Source organism: Mesoplodon densirostris, chromosome 10 (genome assembly GCF_025265405.1).
Source record: "Mesoplodon densirostris isolate mMesDen1 chromosome 10, mMesDen1 primary haplotype, whole genome shotgun sequence".
NCBI lineage: Eukaryota > Metazoa > Chordata > Mammalia > Artiodactyla > Ziphiidae > Mesoplodon > Mesoplodon densirostris.
This window is the reverse complement of record NC_082670.1, coordinates 10,353,131-10,374,187: the sequence shown is the minus strand read 5'-3', so window position 1 is coordinate 10,374,187 and position 21,057 is coordinate 10,353,131. Positions and strand designations below refer to the sequence as shown.

Sequence of the window (21,057 nt, the reverse complement as noted above, 5' to 3'; positions counted from 1 at the left end):
TAACATAGTAATGAGCATTATTTCTTTCTGTTTACATTGATATTCTTCTAGAGTAGTTACTACATCTTATACCCTTTCTTTATCCCAGCCTCCATAGTCTTGAGCAACTAATAGGCTCTCAGTATTTATTGATTAATTAATAGGCTCTTGTCTTTACTCAAATATATTTTTAATCTGGAGGAAAAAAAGAAAATTTCACTTTCAACCTATAGCTGATATCACAACTTAACCTCTTATATCAACAGGTTAGTTGAGTCCTCAAGAAAAAGGTGATAAAATTGTTGGGAGCTATTCATGCTTGAAATCTGCATCACACATTTCCTATGAGATATTTGATTGTATATAAAATAAAAATGACATCTGTGCATCTGTATTAGCAACTACTGCTAGGAAAGCATATGCCAAGATAAATAAGCAACTTAGGTGATATATCTGAAAGACAATCAAACCCAGAGAAACAATCCATGCTGTCATAATGAGCTTCTCACAGATGATTTCTATCATAAATGGTATGTATTGAAGGGTAATGCAAAAAGAAATGACTTGAAAATGTCTATTTCCACTGTGATCATCAGCTTGTAGTATACATGCATAATAAAAAGCACTAATGCATTTTTAGGATGGGTCCAAATGAGTGTAAGCTGAACATGCTTACTTACTGTAATTTAACAATTTTCATCTCACATTATATCTCATTAAGAATTCATGGAAATTAGCGCATTGTCAAAAGCTTGGCAAATCAGTGTTAATGTGAAATTTAACAAGTTTAGCGTGGCTGCTTATAGAAACACAGAATAAAACCAATAATAAACTTATATTTTTATTTGTATATGGTTTAAATAACCTAAATAATTATGAATCTACATATGTTGGTATATATGTGTGTACACTCATAAACACATTTATCTATATCTATATGTATCCATATCCATAAAAATATGTGTGTATATATGTGTTTATATACATACACACATTACCTGAAACTCATAGTCTCTATAATCTATACTATAGGTCAATTTAGCTTGAAGGACAAATCTTTTCTATATTCTAAAATACTTTCAAAAAAATAAAAATCACAATTTGCATTTGGTGACCACATTTTTCAAGATTGAATTAATAAATTAAAGAGGTGCTCCTTATTTACTGAATGTACTTTCCAGAAAGCAGAGCACGATTACCCGAGCAGGTACCCAACAGAGTGATCAAAAACATGAACTTTGGGTCAGATCTAAAATCTTCTTTGATGTGGGGATATATGTATACATATAGCTGATTCACTTTGTTGTACAGCAGAAACTCACACAGCATTGTAAAGCAATTATACCCCAATAAAGATAAAAAAGAAAAGATTAATTTGAAAAAAATATCTCCTTCGACCATTTTCTTTTTAGTTGTGTGATCCTGGCAGAGTGGGGACCAGAGTGAAGCAAGCGAGGTATCTGGGGTGCAAAATTTAAGGAGGCACTCACTTTCCAATGGCAACTTGCACAAACCTGAGAAGTAGTGCCTCCTTAAATTTTGCACCCTAAGCACTTCATCTGCCTCTGTTTCGTCCTGGTCTGGACCTTGGACAAGTTCCTTCATTTCTCTAAGACTCTTCTATAAAAGGAGCTAGTTAGTACCAAACTCAAAATGCCAAACTCAATGTCAAGCTCCAAAGATTGTTTTAAGGATAAATGAGGTGTTTTGCACAGTGTTTGAAACATAGCTAATAACCCCAAATTGGGAGCAATTAGTATTAGGGGTACTGTTTTCAGGTTCCTTGGACTTGAAGGCATAAAGCTCCCCTCTTCAGATTTAATAACATGTCCAACATGGTTTAGGCACTGGCCAGGCTTGCTTACTGAGGACATGCAACACGATATAATAATAGCTGTGACAGCTCTCACAGAACACGGCTAATTTTATGTACAATGGCAGCTCAATGTCAACAAACACAGTTATAAATGCGCTGTCAAAATCTGTGCTCAACTTCTTTCACTAAATGAGGTGTAATTATGTGTAAAACAATTTGTGTTTGCAATCTGAGGTTATGGATCTGTGTGCGTGATGACAATGGCTACAGTATGAAAAGTAATTAATTCTGGCTGCTCAGAAGGAGTAATGGGCGTTTTTAAATGTCAGCCCCATGTTTCCTTAGAGCTGGCTGACAATCCCTAGATTGGAATTGTCAACAACTCCTAGATAAGGAGGAAACCTCTGAGGAGATTTGTGACTGGGCCAAATGGATAGCCCTTCAACTAAGACCCTGAACAAGTGTTGTCTGGTGGAGACCAATCTGTGGCTTCCGGTAGGAGTGATTTTCCTGGACTGACTTATAAAGGTGGTCCACTGTGCAGTGCTTTTGTTTGGCAAGGAGTAACAGGGCACATAGGGAGAACCTGGGATGAAAGCTCTGAGCGGGTATGCTCTTCTTGTACCTATCATGATAGGTGGTGCTAAGCTTCATGCCCTAGAAGACAGGATCATGTTTTTGTAGTTATTTTTGCTTCGCATCAAGCACAAAATTGAATTCTATTTTTAGTGCTACCATCAGAATAGCAATGCCTGGATGCCAGTCACCTCTGCATCCCTGAGTTCTGGGTTCCTGAGCACAGCTCAGTGCATGAGGGTCGGTGTTGAAATGAGTGGCAACATCCAGCTCTCGGTCTGAACTGCCTTTTATTTGTGGGTCTGTCCTTGGAGCTGACCAAAGGCAGCAAGCTCACAATGAACACGGATGATTCTGCTATGGCTAAGTCCCTCCTTAGGGTCAACCTGAGAAGCTGTAGGTCTTAGCTGGGCTCCAACCTGTCCTGTGCAATGGCATAAAACAAGAAAAACCCCGGCTACGCTGCCCGTCTCCCTGAGACAAATTCATTCAAGAATACTTATTAGCACTCTCACTCACACGGAGGCTGATCTGAAAATAATACACTGGCATGCTACTTGAAGAACTGTCCCTAGTCAAGGAAAAAGGGATTGATTAAACCAATGTGAGGATTAAGGGAGAGAACCCATGTGCAGCACTGAGTTCCTGGCACACTAATTTTTTTTTTATTGATGTATAGTTGATTTACAATATTGTGCTAGTTTCAGGTGTTCAGCAAAGTGACTTGGTTATACATATATACATAGGTATATATCCATGTTCCTTTTTTCTATTCTTTTTCATTATAGGTTATTACAAGATATTGAATATAGTTTCCTGTGCTATACAGTAAATCCTTGTTGTTTATCTATTTTATATATAGCACTGTGCATCTATTAATCCCATACTGCCAACTGATCCCTCCACTCTCCCTTCTGCTTTGGTAACCATAAGTTTGTTTTCTATGTCTGTGAGTCTGTTTCTGTTTTGTAAACAAGTTCATTTGTACTATTTTTTAGATTCCACATGTAAGTGATATCATATAATATTTGTCCTTATCTGACTTATTTCACTCAGTATGATAATCTCTAGGTCCATCCATGTTTCTGCAAATGGCATGATTTCATTTTTAATGGCTGAGTAATATTCCATTATGTGTGTGTGTGTGTGTATATATATATATATATATATATATATATATATATGTACACATACAAGCACTACATCATCTTTAACCATTCATTGGTTGATGGACACTTAGGTTGCCTCCATGTCTTGGCTACTGTAAATAGCTGGCACACTTACTTATTATTAGCGGAAGCCAGAATTATAACCCCATATGTGCACTCTGCTTACCCCTGCTGCTCATTTTCCACCTCAAGTTTAAAAGGTCATAGAACAGAAACCACCCGATTTCCGAGTTACTGTGGGTGAAGTGCCACAACAGCTTCTAATGCTGATACGTTGAAAGTAAAAACCATTAATCACTTTATCACTGACAACTTATTCTACTCAGGAGCCCAGGCCCAGAAGCATCCAATTCTCCTGAGAGTTAGGAGTTATTAATCATTTTGAGTTAGCAATTGTAAATTTCCTGATTATCAACGTTATACTTTTAAGGGTGCATAGGTAGGAATGTCTAGCATTTTTACTTTGATCTATTATTCCCCCAACCCCACAAGACACATATCCTGACTCCCTAAATGATACTGTCCTCCCAGCTGCACAGACGTGGCAATAACCGTGTCACCCAGACTCTTTTTTTTTTTTTTTTGCGGTATGTGGGCCTCTCACTGTTGTGGCCTCTCCCGTTGCGAAGCACAGGCTCCGGACGCGCAGGCTCAGCGGCCATGGCTCACGGGCCCAGCCGCTCCGCGGCATGTGGGATCTTCCCAGACCGGGGCACGAACCCGTGTCCCCTGCATCGGCAGGTGGACTCTCAACCACTGCGCCACCAGGGAAGCCCAACACCCAGACTCTTGATGCTCCTCCGATCGTCCATTCATTCCACATTCATCATTCAGCAAACGTTTATTGAGTGGCTACTCTACCCCAGACAGTGTAATAGGTGCTGGAGATAAAGAGTTGAATAAGAAATAGTCCCTGCCCTCGAGTTTGTAAACCGATGACAAAGTCTGACATGTAAACAGGTAATTTAAAATAGTGCCTGTGAAGAAATAAAATGAGAGCAGAGGGAGATAAACAGCTGGATTGCCCTGGTGGCTGGAAAGGTTTTGCTGAGAGTTAATATCTGAGCTGGAACTTGAAAGATGAGTAGAAATTTTCCAGGGGAAGGAAGCGAGGAAAGGTATTCCACACAAAGGGAAGGCCCTGTTTTGAAGGAGAGCTGTGGGAATTCAGAGCTTGGTATGGGAAACTCAGTCTGGTGAGAATGGAAAGATGAGGCTGCATGACATGAAGGTTGGGAATGACCTGATGCCAGGAGAAGGAGTTTGGCAAAGGAGGACCACAGAGGTGGGTTTTTTTAAGTTAACAGACTTTCTTGTTTTTTTAGAGTCGTTTTAGGAAACTGAGCACAAAGTACAGCGAATCCTCATGTTCCCACCCCAACGCTTCTTCCTGTTATTAATGTCTTACATCAGCCAATTAGGCACCAGAGGTTTGTAAGCAAGCGCATAATAAGGATGCTTTGGTTATTTTAGGAAGATTCCTGGTATTTGTGTGCTGATAGGACTGGAGTCGGGATATACTAGCGGCAGGAAGACCAGTCAAAAGGCCATGACCAAGGTCCATGTGACGGCCGAGGAGAGGATAAACCACAGCAGAATTGTTAGGGGTAAGAGAGAGGATGGATTCTATTCTGGAGACATTCATCTGCTAAGTGCTTAGCAAGATTTGGTAGCTGAATGTGAGGGAGTGAGTGGGAGGGAGTTTAGTTCGGGCAACCATTCCAGCCATCAATCTATTACTGTTCAGCTCCAGACTCACCCTTCAGTACCTGCCCTGCCAGAAGGAACTGGCCTCTGTAAGTATTTCTCCTTTACCCTGTGAGTAGAGGGTGCTGGAGGGACACTGCAGGAAGAAGGAAGCTTCTCTCCCTGGTGTCGAATGTTGAGTTGTGCTTTTTCTCCTCTTGCTACGTGCCAAGCAGTGGTACAGATGTGTGGGGACATCCAAAGGCTCCCTGCCCCAGATGCACACCCCAGATATGCAGTCTCTGGCTTGGCTGGGTACCATATATCTGTAGCCCTCCCTATTCACATGTGACACGCTCCAGGTCTCATGCCCATCATGGTGTCCTGACTCCCTCTGTGACCTGCCCATCAGACTGGGCTCACCTGCACCCCAGAGAGTCGATTCCTCTACCCAGTAACTGTTGATAAGCTCTGGCATGGACATTCAGTCAACTTCTCCATCACCCAATGGGCTGTAACAATACCTCTCCAATGAGACCTGAGCCCCAGCCCTGGGGAGGAAGACCCACCGCCAAATCTGTCCTTCCTTGGGTATTCTCCATCAGCCCTAGGCTGCCTTGCAGAGTCCTCTTTACATTTTATAATTACTCCCCTATCCTAGTTTCATAATTCTTATATTAAGCTTCCTCTCTTCAGTTACTGTAAGGTTTCTGCCTTATGACTGGACTGATAGAGCAACTGAGTGGATGGTGGTCTTCATGGAGTCAGAGCAGGAGGAACACCTTTTGGTGGTAAAGACAGTGAATTCAGATTTGCAATTGCTGCATTTAGGGTGCTTGCGGGACTTCCAGGTGGAGAAATCAAATAGGTGATTGGGGCAGGGGTCTGGAACTCAGGCTGGTGATACAGATGTCTTGGGCACATATGCGGTAGGTGAAGTGAAGTCATCCAAAGACATGTAGAGTCTCAAAGGTGAGAAGGATCAAGAATGGAATCCTTAGGATTCCCAAAGTCCAAGGACAAGGCAGAGCAAAGGAGTCAGCAAGAGATGTCAGAGGACAAGTCCCACAGGTAGGAGGAGAACTAGCAGAAGCCAAGGAAGGAGACAATGTCTCAGACCACTCAACAGAAGCAGTTCATCTTCAGAGTTTGCTTGGAAGTTCACGACGTTCTCAGGAACAACATCCCCAAGAGGGTCAAAATGTGTAGGATGTAAACTCGTCACCTCCACGAACACGTCCCGTTTGCTAAGAGTGAACAATTATTAAGGGATAGCTGGCGCATGACGGTCTCTGCTTCACTGTGAAATACACCCACAGGTTCACAGCTCATGGTGCCTCTGGACTATAAAAAGCACTCACATCCCTTGGGATATGAGGCCCTGAGATCCTCTCGGACACTGAGAAGGCAATGGGAACGAGTGTGTGATGCCTTTTGCCACTCCAGCGGTGGAGTTTAACAAGGATACCGGAAAAATAACTCCACCCCTTAGGAGTCTGCTTGGACTCGGGGGCGTGCAGAGTGGATCTGGAGTCAGTTGGACGCCGCTGGTGTGAACTGAAGAGCTGTCTCATCATTCAGACATTTCCTGGGGGGATCTGGTCTCAGATGCAAGCTGTTGGCATTTGATCAGTTGTACCAAATACCAAGCTGCCCAGTGCCTAATTGGCATACAGCTCTTGGATTTGTAACGAGAGGGTCTTGGGACTTTGAGTGCTAAAATTTGCATGCAGTTTTTGACATTTTATGTGCCCACGGGACACAGTGAGAACTCACGGTCAATTTGCCTGGCAGCATAGCTGCATAGACAAGTCAGTTGACAAATCTCCGGATCCAGTGCTGTTCTGTATTCTGTATGATCTCTCCATTGACACCTAGGAAATCATCTTCTGTGCTCTTATTAGATGGGGCCATTTGATTTTTATGTTTTGGTCGTATGTCTACATTGGGTTTTTCTGTAGGATACTTGGTTTCTAACCTGATATGCTCAACTATGCATCCTAGGGATTGCGGGGACAGATACGAAGCCTTTTGAAGTAGGATGGAGCCATCCTATGAAATGTATTTATGATGGCTCTAAATGCCAGTTTAAAAAAAATTGTCATTTCTTGAGACACAAAGACTAAACAGAAACTGTGTATTAGAGAAGGCCAGCTATTGGGGTTGGGGAGGCGGAGGGTGTGGCCAAGATGACCTGGGCATGGACAGTGGCTGCTTCCCTAGCATCTCCTTTCTTACACGGGCATATCCTGGCTTTACAGACACGTGTAAATACTACCAGCCGACAAAACCTTTTTAAAACCAAACAACGGGGACTTCCCTGGTGGCGCCGTGGTTAAGAACCCACCTGCCAATGCAGGAGACACGGGTTCGATCCCTGTCCGGGAAGATCCCACATGCCGCAGAGCAACTAGGTCTGTGTGCCACAACTACTGAGCCTGCAAGCTGCAACTACTGAAGCCTGTGTGCCTAGAGCCCATGCTCCGCAGCAAGAGAGGCCACCGCCGTGAGAAGTCCGCACACCACAATGAGGAGTAGCCCCCACTCGCCGCGACTAGACAGAGCCCTCGCCCAGCAATGAAGACCCAATGCAGCCAAAAATAAATAAGTAAAATAAAAAAATCAAAAAACAAAAAACAAAAGTAAAACCAAACAACGGATTCTCTCTTTGGATAACACAATCTGTGCATGTACCACATAGAATGAAATAAAACCACTCACACGGACCCTCTGATTAGTTTTAGAAATGGGGTCCCCTAAAAGCCTGCCCTTGTCAACTCCTGAGATTAAACGCTTTGGGGGAAGGACAAGACATAAAATGTTTCTTTGTCCTCAATTATGTATTTTCCTTTGATCTTCCTCTCTCATCTGTTAGTTTTCAGGTAGTTAAGTTAATAGAGCTTTCAGCTGAGCATTTCACAGTTGGTGGTGGAGAAGGTTAGCTGCCTTGAATCATGTCGAGGTTATTGTGTGAATCTGTTTGGAAAGTGGACAAAATCAATGATAAAGGTGTCCACTCCTTTGAGAAACAGCAAAAACTCAAATGCTGCTGTTTTTCCAGTGAGATGCCTATGGGCTTTGTGGATTTTGTTTTTTAAGCAAAGACCCATCTGAGTATCCTATAGGCTCTGGACCTTGCTTTTGAACTAAAACAAAACAAAACAAACACACAGAAAAGCAACCAAACAAACAAAACCAAACTGTGTCATCCCCCAGAAAAACAGCCACATTATTATTTACCATGGGTTGCCCTCTAGCAGATGATTCAGTATTGCAAGCATTTTATTCAGAAAGTTTTTCCTTACCAGCTCTCTGGCATATATATTATTATGTCTATGTTATGGACCTAGAGCTGGTATTAAGAAGACATGTGGAAGAGAACCTGCCCAGTCCTCCCTCTCGGCCGGCCGGGGCCCCCCTAAGTGTTTACAAAGGCTGGACTGGGCTCTAATCTATGCAGAATTGAAGAGCAGATGGGCACACACTAAGGGCCCAGGCCAAGTGAGATTAAGCAGCTCCATTCCACAGATCTCACTGCTATGACCAGTAGAAGGGCTGCACAGCTTGCCAGGGCAGGGCTGGATGGCTACTGAGGACAACTGGGATCTTAGGATGAGGGACCGGGAAGGATCACAAATGGTTGTTAGTTTTGTTAGAGTGCGGGGCATCATGGGGGCCAGACGATGGGCACGTGTGAGTGGTGAGCTTAGATGCTACGGAGCGTAACTCCTGGGGAAATTTCAAGTTTTCATTGGTGCTGTCGGAGGGAACGCTCCCAAGCCTCAGCAGGACAACCAGGATGCCCTCCTGTTGCTGTGGACATTGGTCCATTTCCAAAGTGACTCTCGTGAAGACTCCACGTGGCAAATGCCCTGAATAGTCACTGAACTTGGTGTGGGGGGGGTGCATGGGTCACTGTATCGACACGGCCCTGTTACAGATGAGCAAGGTGTGTTTTCAGCTACTGGTAATACTCATTTCTTTAATCTACTGATTCTGAAGACACTGTAACAGGCTCAATGTCCTGCCTTTCAAATTGTTTGATTCACTGCCATGTTCAATTAACATGATTACAAAGATAAATTTAAAACGAATTGTAATATAATTCTGTATATAATCTGCCTATAATTCCGTATCTCACAACTCAGCATTTGCAGTTACAGGAACCCATAGCTATTAGGAGAACAGTTCCTAATAGCCTGGAAATGTGACTTAATTGCAGTTTAAGTTGACACTGTGATATAAATAGTGACATTGCTATTATTTCAGGATCATTACACTGTGAGGAAGAATAGGTTGCAATTAAGCTATGGTAGAAGGGTCATCAGGTTCCATCAGTATCAAGACAGTAACCAAAATGGTGAGGAGATGGGAAACAGTATGATATGGAATGGTTGAAAAGGCTGGAGTCTAACAACAACAACAAAAAAACCTTCCTGAACATGCATTTTATTGACACCCAGTCAGGTACTGGGTCCCAAGGATTTTACCTGCTTGATAATTTGGGCCCCCTTCTTGCCCCTCCATCCCCATTGCCCAGGTACGTTAAACACCAATCTATCTGCCTTTCCCCTTGTCCCACCATCCCTTCTTCTCCTCTCTACACAAACATCTGACATATTTTCCTAAAGTGAAAATCTGACAGTGTCATTTCTCTGCTAAAAGTCATCCAGTGGCTCTTTATGACTTGTAGGATAAGTGATTATCATGTTGCCAAGCAAACCTATAAGTACCTTGGAGATGCTGTTTCCTTTGTATCAGGTACCATTTCTTCTCTCCCTTTCCTCCTACCGCCCAGATGCTGACTTGCAGTTCCATGAGAACACTGCTCTTAACCCCACCCCCTGCCCCAACCTGTGACTGCATTTGCCTGCCTTCCCTCTACATGGAGAGGCAGCCAGGCTCTTCTCCCTGCCAAGTTCCATCCCATAGACACCTGCCCAATTCCTATCTGCCTTTCAAGACTCAGTTCAAACTCATCTCCTTGGTGATGTCTCTCTTGACTCCTCCAGGAAGGGTTATCTCCTCCATCTTACTGCCACACAGCATCTTGCTTTTAATCTCTGCAACTGTACTTATCGTATTTTTAATTCGTTTTGATTATGCATTGTGTCCTATGCTAAACTCTAAACTGTTAAAGATAGCCACCAATCTTTTTTTTTTTTTTTTGGATAGTGACTCCTTTCTTTTTACTTTTTAATTTATTTTTAATATTTATTTATTTATTTATTTGGCTGTGTCGGGTCCCACTTGCAGCACTCAGGATCCCTAGCTGTGGGCATGTGGGATCCTCAGTTGCAGCGTGTGGACTCCTAGTTGCGGCATGTGGGATCCAGTTCCTGGACCAGGGATTGAACCTGGCCCCCCCCCCCCAGCATTGGGAGCACAGAGTCGCAGCCACTGGACCACCAGGGAAGTCCTGCCACCAAACTTTACGCCAGAACTCAGCTCACTGCTTGATCTATAGGCAGTCTCTATTTGATCAGAAATTCTATTTTTGATAAAGAAAAACTTTGGTCTAAAGAACAGATGGGGCTTCCCTGGTGGCGCAGTGGTTATGAATCTGCCTGCCAATGCAGGGGACACGGGTTTGAGCCTTGGTCTGGGAAGCTCCCACGTGCCACGGAGCAATTAAGCCCATGCACTACAACTACTGAAGCCCGCACGCCTAGAGCCCATGCTCTGCAAGAAGAGAAGCCACTGTACCACAACGAAGAGTAGCCCCCACTCACCACAACTAGAGAAAAGCCTGCACGCAGCAATGAAGACCCAATACAGCCAAAAAAAAAGAACAGATGGACGAGGACTGGGTAACTGTCTTGCAGTATTTGAATACTGTCATATGGAGAAGGCTTCAGGCTCATTCTACCTGGCCCCGCGTGTGAAGCTTGGTCGATGCATGGAAGATACAGTGAGACAGATAGTGGATCAATATAAAGAACATCCTAAATGTCACCTGTTCAAAGACAGAATCAGCCGTCTCTTGAGACAGGTACTGAGTATGTGATAACTGAGGTATTTAGGCTAAGCTGAAAATTTTGTAGGAATTATTCCAGTATCAAGTGGATGACCACATTTGTTGTCTATCTTGTGATATAATGATTAAAACATGGCATGGATGTTCCATTATCATAGCTGTCTATATCTCAAAGAAAATAAAACCATAAATGAAATTGTTGGGATCCAAATCTGCCTATGTCATTCCCTTCAGATGCTTGATAATAATTATTGAATATTAAGGATATCAGTACTTGCTTTTACCAGGATAGTTACTGAATATATGATGTAGTTCCAGAAAGGTTTGTAACATACTTTAACATTTAAGATTTTGATTTTTTTTATATGATGTTTCACATTTACTGGAGTGTGGTCTAATGATTCTTGAAGATGGAAGAGAAAAGAAAGTTTTCACTTTCCTAACTTGATCCTGAGATGGCAACAAGATTGTGGTTACAGTTTTTACTTTCAATTAATAGTTTGAATTCATTCAAATGTTTGATTGAGACATTTGCTTTTGCTGAGTTACCTGTACATTTTGAGAAACAATAGGAATTCATACCACAAAGTTTCCAAAGACTTCATTACAGTTGTGAAAGATCCATCACTATACAAGATTTCATATATTACATCATTTTATGCTGCTTTTATTTTTTCTGCAGTAGTATGGGATGGACAAAATGATTACAGTGTATTTTAGATGCTGGAACATAATGGTAGTACAAAGCTAACTGATCATCTTTCCTCTCTTTATAAACTCCAGTTTTATTGCAGCAGCCAAACCTTATATAGTCTCCAACTTAGCTTCTTTATATTATTAAAACCACATAAGAACAAATTTCTGTTATCTAAATTAAGCCCCAGAGGAAATTTGACTCACACTAGTTGGAAAGTGTCCTCTTAAAGATGTCTATGGGGGGAGTTTCAAGATGGCGGAGGAGTAAGACGTGGAGATCACATTCATCCACACAAATACACCAGAAATACAGCCACACGTGGAACAACTCCTACAGAACACCTACTGAACGCTGGCAGAAGACCTCAGACCTCCCAAAAGGCAAGAAACTCCCCCACGTACCTGGGTAGGGCAAAAGAAAAAAGAATAAACAGAGACAAAAGGATAGGGATGGGACCTGCACCAGTGGGAGGGAGCCGTGAAGGAGGAAAGGTTTCCACACACTAGAAGCCCCTTCGCGGGCGGAGACTGTGGGTGGCGGAGGGGGGAAGGTTCAGAGCCGCGGAGGAGAGCGCAGCAACAGGGGTGCAGAGGGCAAAGTGGAGAGATTCCCGCACAGAGGATCAGTGCCGACCGGCACTCACCAGCCCGAGAGGCTTGTCTGCTCACCCACCGGGGCGGGCAGGGCTGGGAGCTGAGGCTTGGGCTTCAGAGGTCAGATCCCAGGGAGAGGACTGGGGTTGGCAGCGTGAACACAGCCTGCACGGGGTTAGTGCACCACGGCTAGCCGGGAGGGAGTCCGGAGAAAAGTCTGGACCTGCCGAAGAGGCAAGAGACTTTTTCTTACCTCTGTGCTTCCTGGAGCACGAGGAGAGGGGATTTAGAGCGCTGCTTAAAGGAACTCCAGAGACGGGAGCGAGCCGCGGCTCACAGCGCGGACCCCAGAGACGAGCATGAGACGCTAAGGCCGCTGCTGCTGCCACCAAGAAGCCTGTGTGCGAGCACAGGTCACTATCCACACCGCCCCTCCTGGGAGCCTGTGCGGCCCACCACTGCCAGGGTCCCGTGATCCAGGGACAACTTCCACGGGAGAATGCACGGTGCGCCTCAGGCTGGTGCAACGTCACACGGGCCTCTGCCGCCCCAGGCTCGCCCTGCATCCATACCCCTCCCTCTCCCCAGCCTGAGTGAGCCAGAGCCCCCGACTCAGCGGCTCCTTTAACCCCGTCCTGTCTGACCGAAGAACAGATGCCCTCCAGCGACCTACACGCAGAGGCGGAGCCAAATCCAAAGCTGAACCCTGGGAGCTGTGCAAACAAAGGAGAATGGAAATCTCTCCCAGCAGCCTCAGGAGCAGCGGATTAAATCTCCACAATCAACTTGATGTACCCTGCATCTCTGGAATACCTGAATAGACAACAAATCATCCCAAATTAAGGAGGTGGACTTTGGGAGCAAGGATATATATATATATTTTTCCCCCCTTTTTCTCTTTTTGTGAGTGTGTATGCGTATGCTTCTGTGTGTGATTTTGTCTGTATAGCTTTGCTTTTACCATGCGTCCTAGGGTTCTGTCTGTCCATTTTTATTGTTTTATTTTCTTTGGGGTTTTTTTGCTATAGTTTTTAGCACTTGTTATCATCGGTGGATTTGTTTTTTGGTTCGGTTGCTCTCTTCTTTCTTTTTTTTTATTACTTAAAAATTTTTTTTCTTAATAATTATTTCTTATTTTTTATTTTAATACCTTTATTTTTTATTTTAATTATGTTATTTTATTTTATTTTATTTTATCTTCTTCTTTCTTTCATTCTTTTTTTTCTCCCTTTCATTCTGAGCCGTGTGGATGACAGGCTCTTGGTGCTCCAGACAGGCATCAGGGCTGTGCCTCTGAGGTGGGAGAGCCAACTTCAGGATACTGGTCCACAAAAGACCTCACAGCTCCACGTAATATCAAATGGCGAAAACCTCCCAGAGATCTCCATCTCAATGCCAAGACCCAGCTTCACTCAATGACCAGCAAGATACAGAGCTGGACACCCTATGCCAAACAACTAGCAAGACAGGAAAACATACCCACCCATTAGAAGAGAGGCTGCCTAAAACCATAATAAGGCCACAGACACCCCAAACCACACCACCAGATGTGGACCTGCCCACCAGAAAGACAAGATCCAGCCTCATCCACCAGAACACAGGCACTAGTCCCCTCCACCAGGAAGCCTACACAATCAACTGAACCAACCTTAGCCACTGGGGGCAGACACCAAAAATAATGGGAATTATGAGCCTGCAGCCTGTGAAAAGGAGACCCCAAACACAGTAAGTTAAGCAAAATGAAAAGACAGAGAAACACACAGCAGATGAAGGAGCAAGGTAAAACCCCACCAGACTAACCAAATGAAGAGGAAATAGGCAGTCTACCTGAAAAAGAATTCAGAATAATGACAGTAAAGATGATGCAAGATCTTGGAAATAGAATGGAGAAAATACAAAAAACGTTTAACAAGGGCCTAGAAGAACTAAAGAGCAAACAAACAGTGATGAACAACACAATAAATGAAATGAAAAATTCTCTAGAGGGATCAATAGCAGAATAACTGAGGCAGAAGAACGGATAAGTGACCTGGAAGATAAAATACTGGAAATAACTACTGGAGAGCAGAATAAAGAAAAAAGAATGAAAAGAATTGAGGACAGTCTCAGAGACCTCTGGGACAATATTAAATGCACCAACATTCGAATTATAGGGGTCCCAGAAGAAGAAGAGAAAGAGAAAGGGACTGAGAAAATATGTGAAGAGATTATAGTTGAAAACTTCCCTAATATGGGAAAGGAAATAGTTAATCAAGTCCAGGAAGCACAGAGAGTCCCAAAAGGATAAATCCAAGGAGAAACATGCCAAGACACATATTAATCAAACTATCAAAAATTAAACACAAAGAAAAAGTATTAAAAGCAGCAAGGGAAAAGCAACAAATAACATACAAGGGAATCCTCATAAGGGTAACAGCTGATCTTTCAGCAGAAACTCTGAAAGTCAGAAGGGAGTGGCAGGACATATTTAAAGTGGTGAAGGGGAAAAACCTACAACCAAGATGACTCTACCCAGCAAGGATCTCATTCAGATTTGATGGAGATACTAAAACCTTTACAGACAAGCAAAAGCTAAGAGGATTCAGCACCACCAAACCAGCTATACAATAAATACTAAAGAAACTTCTCTAGGCAGGAAACACAAGAGAAGGAAAAGACCTACAATAACAAACCCAAAACAATTAAGAAAATGGTAATAGGAATATAAATATCAATAATTACCTTAAATGTAAATGGATTAAATGCTCCAACCAAAAGACAGAGAGACTAGCTGAATGGATACAATAAAAGACCCATATATATGCTGTCTACAAGAGACCCACTTCAGACCTAGGGACACATACAGACTGAAAGTGAGGGGATGGAAAAAGATATTCCGTGCAAATGGAAATCAAAAGAAAGCTGGAGTAGCAATTCTCATAACAGACAAAATAGAGTTTAATATAAAGATTATTACAAGAGACAAAGAAGGACACGACATAATGATCAAGGGATCAATCCAAGAAGAAGATATAACAATTGTAAATATTTATGCACCCAACATAGGAGCACCACAATACATAAGTCAAGTACTAACAGCCGTAAAAGGGGAAATCAACAGTAACACAATCATAGTAGGAGACTTTAACACCCCACTTTCACCAATGGACAGATCATCCAAAATGAAAATAAATAAGGAAACACAAGTTTTAAGTGATACATTAAACAAGATGGACTTAATTGAGATTTATAGGACATTCCATCCAAAAACAACAGAACACACTTTCTTCTCAAGTACTCATGGAACATTCTCCAGGATAGATCATATCTGGGGTCACAAATCAAGCCTTGGTAAATTTAAGAAAATTGAAATCGTATGAAGTATCTTTTCTGACCACAACGCTATGGGACTAGATATCAATCACAGGAAAAAAATCTGTAAAAAGTACAAACACATGGAGGCTAAACAATACACTACTTAATAACCAAGATATCACTGAAGAAGTCAAAGAGGAAATCAAAAAATACCTAGAAACAAATGACAATGAAAACACGACGAACCAAAACCTATAGGATGCAGCAAGAGCAGTTCTAAGAAGGAAGTTTATAGCAGTACAATCCTACCTTAAGAAACAAGAAACATCTCAAATAAACAACCTAACCTTACACCTAAAGCAATTAGAGAAAGAAGAACAAAAAAACCCAAGGTTAGCAGAAGGAAAGAAATCATAAAGATCAGATCAGAAATAAATGAAAAAGAAATGAAGGAAACGATAACAACGATCAATAAAACTAAAAGCTGGTTCTTTGAGAAGATAAACAAAATTGATAAACCATTAGCCAGAAAAAAGGGAGAAGACTCAAATCAGTAGAATTAGAAATGAAAAAGGAGAAGTAACAACTGACACTGCAGAAATACAAAGGATCATGAGAGATTACTACAAACTACTATATGCCAATAAAATGGACAACCTGGAAGAAATGGAAAAATTCTTAGAAAAGCACAACCTTCCGAGACTGAACCAGGAAGAAATAGAAAATATAAACAGACCCATCACAAGCACTGAAATTGAAACTGTTATTAAAAATCTTCCAACAAACAAAAGCCCAGGACCACATGGCTTCACAGGCGAATCCTATCAAACATTTAGAGAAGAGCTAACACCCATCCTTCTCAAACTCTTCAAAATATAGCAGAGGGAGGAGCACTCCCAAACTCATTCTACTAGGGCACCATCACCTTGATACCAAAACCAGACAAGGATGTCACAAAGAAAGAAAACTACAGGCCAATATCACTGATGAACATAGATGCAAAAATCCTGAACAAAATACTAGCAAACAGAATCCAACAGCACATTAAAAGCATCATACACCATGATCAAGTGGGGTTTATTCCAGGAATGCAAGGATTCTTCAATATACGCAAATCAATCAATGTGATACACCATATTAACAAATTGAAGAAGAAAAACCATATGATCATCTCAACAGATGCAGAGAAAGCTTTCAACAAAATTCAACATCTATTTATGATAAAAACCCTCCAGAAAGTAGGCATAGAGGGAACTTCCTCAACATAATAAAGGCCATATATGACAAACCCACAGCCAACATCATTCTCAATGGTGAAAAACTGAAATCATTTTTCACTAAGATCAGGAATAAGACAAGGTTGCCCACTCTCACCACTGTTATTCAACATAGTATTGGAAGTTTTAGCCACAGCAATCAGAGAAGAAAAAGAAATAAAAGGAATCCAAATTGGAAAAGAAGAAGTAAAGCTGTCACTGTTTGCAGGTGACATGATACTATACATACAGAATCCTAAAGATGCTACTAGAAAACTACTAGAACTAATCAATGAATTTGGGAAAGTAGCAGGATACAAAATTAATGCAGAGAAATCTCTTGCGTTCCTGTACAATAATGATGAAAAATCTGCAAGTGAAATTACGAAAACACTCCCATTTACCTTTGCAACAAAAAGAATAAAATATCTAGGATAAACCTACCTAAGGAGACAAAAGACCTGTATGCAGAAAATTATAAGACACTGATGAAAGAAATTAAACATGATACAAACAGATGGAGAGATATACCATGTTCTTGGATTGGCAGAATCAACATGGTGAAAATGACTATACTACCCAAAGCAATCTACAGATTCAATGCAAACTACCACTGGCATTTTTGACAGAACTAGAACAAAAAAATTCACAATTTGTATGGAAACACAAAAGACCCCGAACAGCCAAAGCAATCTTGAGAAAGAAAAACGGAGCTGGCGGAATCAGGCTCCTGGACTCCAGACTATACTACAAAGCTACGGTAATCAAGGCAGTATGGTACTGGCACAAAAACAGAAATATAGATCAATGGAACAGGATAGAAAGCCCAGAGGTAAACCCGTGCACACATGGTCACCTTATCTTTGATAAAGGAGGCAACAATACACAGTGGAGAAAAGACAGCCTCTTCAATAAGTGGTGCTGGGAAAACTGGACAGCTACATGTAAAAGAATGAAATTAGAACACTCCCTAACACCATACACAAACATAAACCCAAAATGGATTAAAGGCCTAAATGTAAGGCCAGAAACTATCAAACTCTTAGAGGAAACCATAGGCAGAACACTCTATGACATAAATCACAGCAAGATCCTTTTTGACCCACCTCCTAGAGAAATGGAAATAAAAACAAAAATAAACAAATGGGACCTAATGACACTTAAAAGCTTTTGCACAACAAAGGAAACCATAAACAAGACAAAAAGACAGCCCTCAGAATGGGAGAAAATATTTGCCAATGAAGTAACTGACAAAGGATTAATCTCCAAAATTTACAAGCAGCTCATGCAGCTCAATATCAAAAAAACAAACAACCCAATCCAAAAATGGGCAGAAGACCTAAATAGACATTTCTCCAAAAAAGATATACAGATTGCCAACGAACACATGAAAGAATGTTCAACATCATTAATCATTAGAGAAATGCAAATCAAAACTACCATGCAATATCATCTCATACCGATCCAAATGGCCATCGTGAAAAAATCTACAAACAATAAATGCTGGAGATGGTGTAGAGAAAAGGGAACCCTCTTGCACTGTTGGTTGGAACATAAATTGATACAGCCCCTATGAAGAACAGTATTGAGGTTCCTTAAAAAACTAAAAATAGAATTACCATATGACCCAGCAATCCCACTACTGGGCATATACCCTGAGAAAACCATAACTCAAAAGAGGCATGTACCAAAATGTGTCATTGAAGCACTATTTACAATAGCCAGGACATGGAAGCAACCTAAGTGTTCATCAACAGATGAATGGATAAAGAAGATGTGGCACATATATACAATGGAATATTACTCAGCCATAAAAAGAAACAAAATTGAGTTATCTGTAGTGAGGTGGATGGACCGAGAGTCTGTCATACAGAGTGAAGTAAGTCAGAAAGAGAAAAACAAATACCATATGCTAACACATATACATGGAATCTAAGAAAAAAAAAGTCATTAAGTACCTAGGGGTAAGAGGGGAATAAAGACACAGACCTACTAGAGCATGGACTTGAGGATATGGGGAGGGGGAAGGGTAAGCTGTGACAAAGTGAGAGAGTGGCATGGACATATATACACTACCAAACGTAAAACAGATAGCTAGTGGGAAGCAGCCGCATAGCACAGGGAGATCAGTTAGGTGGTTTGTGACCACCTAGAGGGGTGGGATAGGGAGGGTTGGAGGGAGGGAGATGCAAGAGGGAAGAGATATGGGAACATATGTATATGTATAACTGATTCACTTTGTTATAAAGCAGAAACTAACACACCATTGTAAAGCAATTATACTCCAATAAAGATGTTAAAAAAAAAAAAAAGAACCTAGGGGCAAGATAGGAATAAATACGCAGACCCACTAGAGAATGGACTTGAGGACACCCTGCAGGTGGAAGGGCAAGCTGGGACAAAGTGAGAGAGTGGCATGGACATATATATACTACAAAATGTAAAATAGATAGCTAGTGGGAAGCAGCTGCATAGCACAGGGAGATCAGCTCGGTGCTGTGTGCCCACCTAGAGGGGTGGGATAGGGAGGGTGGGAGGGAGAGAGACCAAGAGGGAAGAGATATGGGGATATATGTATATGTATAACTGATTCACTACGTTATAAAGCAGAAACTAACACACCATTGTAAAGCAATTATACTCCAATAAAGATGTTAAAAAAAAAAAAAAGGATGTCTATGGCTACTTGAAATGTGATGTGCCTGAAAATCCATTTTGCCTGCAAATTAGACAAAGTCCTTCAAATTAGGCTCTGGACAGAGAAACTGGCTTTCTGAGTGAAGTTTGTTGCATTATTGAACAGAACACTAATAGTGTTTTCCCATTCTCCCAGTCATTCTAGTGATACACCACAGTATTGGAGAAACACCCTTCAAGATAATGAATCTTCCGGATCACGAAGCAGGCAACAGCCAGGTGGTGGCATTTCATACTCACTTCACATCTGTTGTCACCTAGGGACATATGACTCCTTTGTGCCACTACCTGTAAGTCTGATCACAGTCCAACCAGCTAGACAGATGCCCACCTCATGTTCAGAGCAATCAGTCAACAGAAGGGTCTATGGAAATGACAGTATGTTAAGGCTTATCTTTAGAAGTTACTGTGAAGACGGGTTAGGATAGCTCAGGATTTTGGTAGATATTTGAAGTGTTAAATCCTTTTCTCCTGCTGCCCAATTTCTGTAAGGTTCTATGTGTTATTCGTAAATCTGTTTTCTCTTACAGTGATTTGTACTTCTTTGTACTTGCGTCTTCATCATACCATCATTAACAAAGATTTATGCAGCAGAGTCCAGATACTATTTTAGACAGTATAACATAAAGGTCTCACTGGGTCAATTAGTTAAACTAGTTGAAATCCATGCATGAAGAATGGAATCAGATACATATATAATATTTTAAAGGTTATTATCTATCTGTCTAGCATCTATCACCTATCTTTCTATCTAATCTATATTATAATCTCCTTAAAATTATCTTTTAAGGCTAAAATTGGAAAAATAGTGTCCAACTGGTTCCATTACTATTTCTAAAGAAGAATACACCAGCAGAAGGGATATGGTAAATGTGAATCTTAAAAAAGTAGAATTAAGAAAAGGAGAGGGGGGCTTCCCTGGTGGCGCAGTGGTTGAGAGCCCGCCTGCCGATGCAGGGGACACGGGTTCGTGCCCCGGTCCGGGAAGATCCCACATGCCGCGGAGCGGCTGGGCCCGTGAGCCATGGCCGTTGAGCCTGCGCATCCGGAGCCTGTGATCTGCAACGGGAGAGGCCACAACAGCGCGAGGCCCACATACCGCAAAAAAAAAGAAAAGGAGAGGGACTTCCCTGGTGGCGCAGTGGTTGGGAGTCCGCCTGCCGATGCAGGGGACGCAGGTTCGTGCCCAGGTCCGGGAGGATCCCACATGCCGCGGAGCAGCAGGGCCCATGAGCCACGGCCGCTGGGCCTGCGCATCCGGAGCCTGTGATCCGCGGCGGGAGAGGCCACGGCGGTGAGAGGCCCGCGTACCGCAAA

General features: G+C 42.1%; 1 protein-coding gene across 1 annotated transcript in view; it reads right to left on the bottom strand.

Moving 5' to 3' along the window:
- PHACTR1 (phosphatase and actin regulator 1) overlaps positions 1-21,057 on the bottom strand; it is a 542,166-nt gene that overhangs the window by 335,530 nt on the left and 185,579 nt on the right. Inside the window, 1 exon segment of the mRNA XM_060110072.1 lies at positions 14,285-14,320. Coding sequence (XP_059966055.1) covers positions 14,285-14,320 — 36 coding nt within the window.